Source organism: Mus caroli, chromosome 14 (assembly GCF_900094665.2).
Source record: "Mus caroli chromosome 14, CAROLI_EIJ_v1.1, whole genome shotgun sequence".
NCBI lineage: Eukaryota > Metazoa > Chordata > Mammalia > Rodentia > Muridae > Mus > Mus caroli.
Genome location: NC_034583.1, coordinates 50371340 through 50380818, shown reverse-complemented (window position 1 = coordinate 50380818; position 9479 = coordinate 50371340). Strand labels below are relative to the sequence as shown.

The window sequence follows — 9479 nt, the reverse complement described above, 5'->3', positions numbered from 1 at the left end:
TCCTTCCTTCCTTCCTTCCTTCCTTCCTTCCTTCCTTCCTTCCTTCTTTCTTTTCTTTTCTTTTCTTTTCTTTTCTTTTCACTTTTTAACAAACAGTAGTGTTTGACTTCTCCCTGTGTTTCTAGACCATCTACTCTCAAGTTCTTGGTTCCCCAAGCAGTGTCAGATATGGGTTCAATCTCATGGAGTGGACCTTCAATCAAATCAGATACTGGTTGGCTACTCCCACAAACTATTTGCCACCATTGCATCAGAATATCTTGAAGGCAGGACACCACTGCAGATCAAATAGTTTGTGGCTGGGTTGGTGTTTATGTTTCTCCTTTGGGAGTATGAAGAGTACCTAACTGTACCAAAGACTAAGTAGCGCCAGCTTGGCTTCTCTATGTTCAATGAGTTGTATAGCGTTGTCTTCAGCAATGGGGACTTGGTGTCAATTTATGGAGAGCAACCTATAACCTTGGAAATAGACTGGGTTTTTTTTTTTTTTTGAGGGGGGGGAAGAGTTCCTATGGGATCCCTCTGGCCAACAACTTAATTAGATGTAATCCAGTCCTGGGACTGGAAGCTTCATTTGGTGACAAGAGACAGTCAACTGGGGTTCTATATCTCCCATTATTTGGCGATTTCATTTAGATCTCCTTTATATCTATATATATTTTATGGAGCTTCTACTGTTTTAGTTTTCCATACTATCTTTCAAATCACCCTTGTTCCTCCCCATATTTCCCCTCTCGTATTCTTTGCTCTCTCTTTCTACTTGGTTTTGCTGGTCCAGACTCCCCATTTCTATCCATAACTATCTAGTCTATTTCCCTGTCCTAGGGATAGCTCCCTGTTCCCACTAGTCCCTTACTATATACCTAATATCTGTGGCTCTACATTGACTTAACAACTAATAGCCACATATAAGTGAAAAACCTAACAAATTTTTCTTTCTGGTTCTGGGTTCTTCATTTAGATTTTTTTTCTAGTTCTATCCATTTACCTGTGGATTTTATGATTCCATTTTTAAAATGGCCGAGTAATGGCTTCATTATGTAAATGTACCATATTTCCTTCATCCATTCTTCTGTTGAAGGACATTTAGGATGATTCCAATTTCTGGCTATTATAAAGCATCAGTGAACATTGTTAAAGAAGTGTCTCTGTGCTAGGATGAAGTGACTGCTGGGTATATGCCCCAAAATAGTATAGTTGTGTCATGAGGTATTTAGAGTCCCTTCATTTGAAGAACTGCCACACTGATTTCCATAGTGTCTGTAAAAATCTGCATTCCCATCAGCAATGGATGAGTGTTTCTTTTACTCCACATCCTTGCCAGTATGAGTTATTACTTGTTTTATTGATGTTAACCATTCTTACACGTGTAAGATAAGATACCAGTGTAGTTTAGGTTTGCACTTCCCTGATGGTGAAGGATGCCTAACATTTAAGTGTTTCTCACTCATTTGAGTTTCCCCTATCAAGAATTCTCCATGTAGGGCTGGAGAGATGGCTCAGTGGTTAAGAGCACCGACCGCTCTTCCGAAGGTCCTGAGTTCAAATCCCAGCAACCACGTGGTGGCTCACAACCATTTGTAATGAGATCTGACACCCTCTTCTGGTGCATCTGAAGACAGCTACAGTGTACTTTTGTATAATAATAAATAAATCTTAAAAAAAAAGAATTAATCTAGATCCCATTTTAAAATTGGGTTATTCGTTTTCTCGATGTCTAGGTTTTTTTAGTTCTTTATATATTTTGGGCATTGGCCAAATATATTGGATGTGTAGTTGAAGTCTTTTCCCATTCTGCTGGCTGCTGCTTTGTCTGAAATGATGGTGTTTTTTTCTATGCAAAAGCTTTTCAGTTTCATGAGATCCCATTTATAATTGTTGATCTTAGTGCCTGTGCTAAGAGTGTTCAGATAGCTGTCTCCTGTGCCAATGAGTTCAAGGCTACACTCAGGTTCATGTGTATTTAGATTTATGCTGAGGGTTTTGACCTATTTGGCCTTCAGTTTTGTGCAGGCTGATAAGTATGAATCTATTTTGATTCTTCTATATGCATGCAAAGATTCAGTTTGCTCAGAATCATTTGTTGAAGATGCTGTCCTTTTATTCTAGTGTATTTTTCTAGCTTCTTCATTAAAAGAAATCACATGTCCATAGGCGTGTGGATTTGGGTTTTCAATTCAATTTTATTTACTAATGAGTCTGTTTTTGTGCTAATACCATTTTGTTTTTATTACATTTGCTCTATTGTACAACTTTATATCGGGGATGGTGATACCTCTAGCAGTTCTTTTATTATTCAGGATTGTTTTAACTGTCTTGGTTTTCTGTTTCCACATGAAGCTGAAAATTGTTCTTTGAAGGTATGTGAATAATTGTGTTGGAATTTTGATAGAGATTTCCTTGGATCTGCAGATTGCTTTTGGTAGGACAGATATTTTTATTATGTTAAACCTAGAAATCCATGAACACAGGGCATCTTTTAGTCTTCTAATAATGTCTTCAATTTATTTCCTCAATGTCTTAATTTTTTTTTAATCATATAAATCTTTCACTAGCTTGGTTACAGTCATCCCAACATTTTTTGTATTTTTTGTGGCCTCTTCAATGTCTTAAAGTTTTTTTTGTATAAGTCTTTCCCTATCCTAGTTAGAGACCCCAAAATATTATGTATTTTTTGTGGTTAATGTGAAAGGTATTGTTTCCCATAGTTCTTTTTCAGTCCATTTATCATCTGTATATAGGATGACTACTGATTTTTTGAGTTAATTTTGTATCCTGATACTTCACTTAAAGTGTTAATCAGCTGTAAAAGTGTCTTCATATATTTTAAGGTCATTTATGCATACTATCATATCATCTTCAAATAAAGATATTTTGACTTCTTCCATTCCAATTTGTATCCTCTTGATCTCTTTCAGCTCTCTTACTGCTGTAGTAAGACTTTAAGTACTGTATTGAATAGGTACAGGGAGAGTAGAGAACCTTGTCTTGTTCTTGATTTTAGTGGAATTGCTTTGAGTTGATGTTGGCTATGGGTCAGCTGTCAGCCCCCTTTTCTTTGTTGAAGTATGTCTTTTATTTATTTTTTATTTTTTATTTTTCCCACCCACAAGGGGCTTTNCCCCCTTGATCACTAATTGAGAAAATGCCTTACAGTTGTATCTCATGGAGGCATTTCCTCAACTGAAGCTCCTTTCTCTGTGATGACTCCCGCTGTGTCAAGTTGACACAAAACTAGCCAGTACACCAGGTTTCTTCTTAGGTCTATTTGTTTGGAAAATCTTTTGCTATCCTACTATCCTGAGGTGATGTCTATCCTTGATGTTAAGATGTATTTCTTGGATGCAGCAGAAGGAGGAATCTTGATTTTTGCATTCATTCAGTCAGTGTCTTTTAATTGGGGAATTGAGACTATTGATGCTGAGAGATATCAACAACCAGCGTTGTTAGTTCCTATTATTCTGTTGTTGTGTAGCAAGTGTTTTGATTTGCCAATATTGGGTTATTTATTACTTGTGTCTTCTTGGATGTGGTTAAACTCTTTAGGTTGTAATTTTCCTTCTAGCACCTCCTGTTAGGCTGGCTTTGTTGAGAGATATTGCTTAAACTTTGTTTTATCATGGAATGCCTTAATTTTCCTATCTCTGGTGATTGAAAATTTTACTAGGTATAGTAGTCTGGTCTGACATCTGTGGTTTCTCAGAGTCTCTAGAACATCTTTCCTGGCTCTTCTGGCTTTTGCCCTCTCAATTGAGAAGTTAGGTGATATTGAATAGGTCTGTCTTTATGTGTTATTTGGTCTTTTTCTCATACAGCCTTTAATATTTGTTTGTTCTGTACACTCAGTGTTTTCATTATTATGTGTGAGGGAACTTTGTCTTGGGGTCCAGTGTTTGGCATTCTGTATGCCTCTTGGACCTTGACGGGCTCCTCCTACTTTAGGGAGCTTTCCTTTTCTGGTTTTGTTGAAAATAGTTTCAACCTGTTACTTATACCTCCTCTATCACTATTAGATTTGCTCTTTTCCTAGTGTCTAAAACTTCCAGAATGTTTGCTGTCAGGATTGTTTTAGATTTAAAATTTTTCTTTTAATGAGGTATGCATTTCTTCTCTCACATCTTCAATGCCTAAGATTCTATCTTCCATCTTTTGTATTCTGCTGCTAAGTCTTGCCTCTAAGGCTCCTTTTTGAGTCCTTAATACTTTTTACTTCCAGATTTCCCTCTGTTTAGGTTTTCTTTGTTGATTCTGTTTCAGTGATCACATCTTGGATGGGTTCACTCATTTTCCCTCATTATTTATGGTTTCATAGATGTCTTTAAGGAATCAACCTATTTCCCTTTTATCACATCCATAAAACCTATTAAAAGGGCTTTGTCTTATGCTTTAGACATGTTGCAATATTCAGGGTCTGCCGTAGTAGGGCTCCTGGCTCTAGTGGACACATATTGTCCTAGCTGTTTTTGCATTTTTATGTTGGTGTCAGATTTTGGGAAGATTGTAATTCTAGGTGCTGATATCTGGTCTTGTTGGGTGATTTATTACTTGCTTTCTGTTTCCTCTCTGGTTCTTAGGACAATGTAGGGTCTGTTGCATGGCCGAAAACTCTCCTGGGGTCCTTATAGGTATGGTCACAGTGATGTAAATGAGTGTTGGAAGATATGATCATGAAGCACTGATTCTTCCTAGTTCCTGTTTCAGGAACCCCCCTGACCCCACCCAGTCCTAACAAGTTGCTTCTGTTCTGTGCCTTGGTCCTGCTATCTGAAGGGAAATATCCATGCTATCACATGAGCACAGGCTAATGTTAAATGTTAAAGCTCCACTTCTTTTATTTGACACCTCCCCTGATTACTCTTAGACTTGACATGGTTTGGTGAGGTTGATGTATAGGACCAAGAGGCAGGCAATGGTGCTTCAGTTTCTTTCAGTCACAATGGGACATGAGGTACCTGGGAGATGACTGCCACAGCAGGTCTCACACATGCAAAGTCCCTCTCTGTTTTTACTGAAGAGAAAGGTTCAGAGTGTCTTCTGAAAAGATGACAAAATGGCTTCCCAGCATTTTCCTTATGAAACCTAATTCCCCACTCCCATTCTTTCTGCTTGTGCTTGTTCCTCCTGTGTTACCCCCATCCTGTCAGCTCTAGCCTTCAGCCTGCTCCCCAGCCCAATCTGTCCTTTCTGTTTTCTGTCCTTCTTCCCCCTCTGATCCACACTTTCCCCCAATTATCCCACCTTATCTCTATTCTGGGCTCTTCCTCTTTTCCAGATTTTTCTCTGAGCATCCTGCTCACCGTGTCCCTTCACTATTGGACCCAACTTCTAGCATTTCCATTCGATAGTTCCCTACTCTCATTCCCCAGTGCAAAGCCAGCTGTGCTCTGTCAGTCCTGATGAGCCAATCTTCCTCCATGGAAGGAGCCACCTGCCACACCTGCAGTTTAGCAGTGTCAGGGCTGTGCTTCCCAAACAGACTGACCTGGTGTCCATGGGAATAAGGAAGACACAGCCAGCATGCTCCTGGAGCAACACTATCCATTTTCCTCATTGGCCTCTTCTCACTATCTGAACATACCTGGAAAATACCCTAGATATATGAGTGGAACCAGTGCCCCTAAAGATTTTACAGCTAACAATCAGGGTAATAACCTAGCTTTTCCCTGATAAATTGAGAGACCTAGAACTGGTCATGAACCTCATTCACTGTTTCCTCAGGTACCAGGGAAGCTGCAGCCAGGGACAGAGACTAGAAATCATGAAGTGGTAGGGAGTCAAGCCCTGGTTAAGCTTGCTGCCTTTAAGTAAGTATTGGCAAGTACAGATGCAATGGAGGTGCTGCCTAAAAAGACAGGGCATGGATCTAGTTTTGCTGAGATGTGAATCTGGACTCAGTTTCCTATTTGGTTCCCTTGGTTTGGATGGGAAGCCATGCACTGGGTGGCTCAGAATTCTTCTGGAAATTTGAGATCAGAGTCTGCACTTGTTCAAGTTGCCAAGTATCAACTAATTCCATGTACTTGTCTATCATTATGAAACTGGGGACAATAACACTTGGTACTTGTAGCAAATACCAAGTACTTGTACCAAATACCAAGTACAGAAGCACAGCCCTGACAAGTACTTTGGTATTTACTTCCATAAACTTTCTATTCAGGAGAACTGGATTCAGGCATTAATTAAGCTACAATTTCAGAAATATGTGCATGTGGCCAGATGAGACTTGATTGACCCTATGTGGGCTTTGCTGCCTAGGAGAATTTTACACTCTTCAATATAGGGAAACAGGAGTTCACACTCAATAGGGAAGGTTGCCTCATGTCAACGTGTAACTTTTGATGAATATGTGTCTGTCCTTTTATTTACTTTCTACTGTAGTAATGAGCAGCATGACTACAACAACCTTTAGTTTTAAGGCCAGGGTTTTAGCAGAGACTCAGGGGGGTGGATATGGGGGAGGACTGCTGCTTACTGCTGTGCTCCCTGTGGTTTGCTTTCTTAATATCAACTTGGACTGCCAGGCCAGGAGTGGCATTCCCCCATATTTATCTGGGCCCTCCCATACCAATCATTAATCAAGAAAATTCCCTACAGTCTTGCTTACAGGCCAATATTATGGAGGTTTTTTCTCAACTAAGGCTCCCTCCTCTTGTTTAATCCTAGCTTATGTCAAGTTGACAAAAACCAGCCAGTGAAATATCCTCTATTCGTTGTACTTGTGGATTCTCTGAGTGCTATGTGAAAATACTGCTTTTTTGTTCAGTTGTATGAGACTTCAACAGACACATTATTCCATCAAATATGTCTTAAAATGGAATTCCTACAAAAAGCAGTGTGGTTTCTAAAATCTAGCCAGTCAAGCAAAAGGAATCATTTAGCAGCCTAGAACTCCTCTTGGTTTGGGCTCCACATACAATACTTTTCTAATATGCACTTGGCAGCCTGAGAGCTGCACTATGTATGCAGCTCTGCCTATGCAGCTGCCTATGTTCTGCTGACAGACAGCACTCTGATGCAGTGGAGATTCTTCTGCCTTCTATTCAAATGGATTCTCAGTACTTCCTGATCCAAAGATAGAAGGACCAATCTGGCCTGAACTGGTTTTATGTACACGTATAGTAAGATAAAACTGTGTCCTCAAGTGAATTTTACCATCTCATGTCTATGTATAATTGGGTGTACATATGACTAATAACATATTCTGGGAGGGAAAATATGTAGTAGAAAAATGATTATATCAATCTATCAATCAAAATAAGAGCCACACTCACTATGCCTCTGAGTAACCAAACACCTCTTTCCCTTGAACCCCATAAATAAACACCTTGGACAGTAACCAGGACTGTATATTCACTCTGTGGCTCTTGGCTCTCTAGTCTGACCTATTCTATAGATTTGCTTTGAATAAAGTTCCACCACTACTTTTGCAAACTGTGTGAGCCTATATTCTAGTTGCTTAAAATACCTGGCCTAGACCTGAACCAACAGTAACACCAGGACCACATTAGAACAAAGGCAGCAGCCACCTCTAACCTCAGAAAATGACTTTTCCCTTGAGTTCTGCATGTAAGCTCCCCTCTGCACCCAGCTTTCTATTGGAGTAAGAGAAGGTAGGAGCCTAGGATTTTTACAGTACATTCTATTATTACACTTTTGACCTCACATGACAATATCTCCAATTCAGAAACAATATTTAGCAAGAAAAGGCCATGACAGAGCATTATTTAAGTCCTAGTCCAAATAATTTAAATCCAGACCCTTCCAGCTCCTGGTAGGCATCTGTCTGATTATACGTTTTTTTTTTGTTTTGTTTTGTTTTCCAGCCAACCAGAGGAACCTGAAATGCTAAGAGTACAAGATTCTCAAGTAACTCCAAGACCCAAAGTTACAACACTGTCTACAAAACTAAAATATGACATCTAGGACAAGATGATTATTAGAGAGGTAGCATACTTACATATAACCATCCTGTGTATTGAATATAAACAAAGTGGGCACCATTCACAGAAATAAATGTTTCACTTGTAAATAAATCAATGATTATACATTTGCTAATTTCAGACAGAACTGATTCCCAAACAAGGGAAAGTAATAGGGAGAAGAATGCTGTATTTTATACTGGCAAAGGGGTTAGTACTCAGCGAGGGAAAGGAGTACACATGTGTGACCTGCAGTGTCAGGCTGCTTGAGGGGAAATGATCATTAAAATGAAAATGGAAACAGATGAGTATAGGCATACATTTTTCTCAGCCTACTTTAATAAGCATTCCACTTCCCCTCTATCCCACCAGAAGTAGTGGAAAAGTTATTAGGATACAGGGGAAGTAGACCTGCTTAGAAATAGTTCTCTGGGGGTGAGTCCAATCTTCGTTGTCAGGATATCAGCAGTTCAGTCCAGTAGAAAACACCAAATTTGAATCAGCAGCTACAGTCCAGGCCTCTCAGCAGACACCACATATGAACCAGCAGCTGTAATTCAGTCCTCTTGGAAGACACCACACATGGACCAGCAAGGTCTGTTCAATCCAGAAGAAACCAGAAGGCCTACCAACTGGCACAAGGTCACAGAAATAGCAAGAAGCCATGGGAACCTCATGAGAAGTTCTTTGGCGAGTTTCTATGTTGTTACCACAAGTGAGCTCAACAATGCAATGTAAGGCAAACTAGTACATGTGTGCTGTTAGCAAAGAATAGCAAGGCAGAGTAAAGCGAACCAATGCTCGAGCTCCTGCTGTCTGGTGGTCATATTTATATTCTTTTTAAACATCACATATCCTTTCACATATTTGCTTTAGCAAAACATCATTTGACATAACTGATTTTCCAAAGAAACCAGAAGTTTCCACTTCAGTTTCCACTGAAGGTGAATCTATTTTTGTTGGAAATTTCCGCTTCCCATCATCAGAAAAGGTACAAAGAAGAGAATGAAATCAGCAAGGAGACAGCTCTCCTTGATCATTTACTTCCTGTATCAATAGCAGGTCCTGCATTCATCCTGAGGTTACAAGATAGACCACAACTGCCACACCCACTCCAGTGGAGTCTGCAAACAAGTCCAAAAGCTTGGCTGCAGTCCTGAGGCAAAAAAGTTGCACAGAAATGGGTCTCCTGGAGGTCCTTGGCATCCCGTAATATGGATGTGGTCCAGATTTGTCCTTGTGATAGTCTGTGGAGGGTTTTGCATGCCTTCTTTCAGTATAGTTTTATTATAGATACCCCCAAGGAATGATTTGACAAATTGCCAAGTTAGATTGAACATTGCTTCCTGGCATCCACCGGTGTCCCAACATCCTAGTTAATTGTTGAGCCAACCTTGGGCTTTGAATTTCGTAAGAATGCTACTTGTTCAGATGAAATGCCTCCAGTGTTGATAGATAGTGAAAGAAATCAGGCATTGCAGTATACTGGGTAAGAGTTAGAAATCAAGCCGGGCGTGGTGGCGNACGCCTTTAATCCCAGCACTCGGGAGGCAGAGGCAG

At 39.8% G+C, this 9479-nt stretch overlaps 1 protein-coding gene across 1 annotated transcript in view; it reads left to right on the top strand.

Moving 5' to 3' along the window:
• Window positions 1–8025, top strand: part of LOC110309812 — a 9371-nt gene extending 1346 nt beyond the window's left edge. The window contains exon 2 of the mRNA XM_021182549.1: window positions 7824–8025. Coding sequence (XP_021038208.1) covers window positions 7824–7849 — 26 coding nt within the window. The 3' untranslated portion in view covers window positions 7850–8025. The remainder of the gene's footprint in view (window positions 1–7823) is intronic.
• Window positions 8026–9479: the final 1454 nt, after the last annotated feature.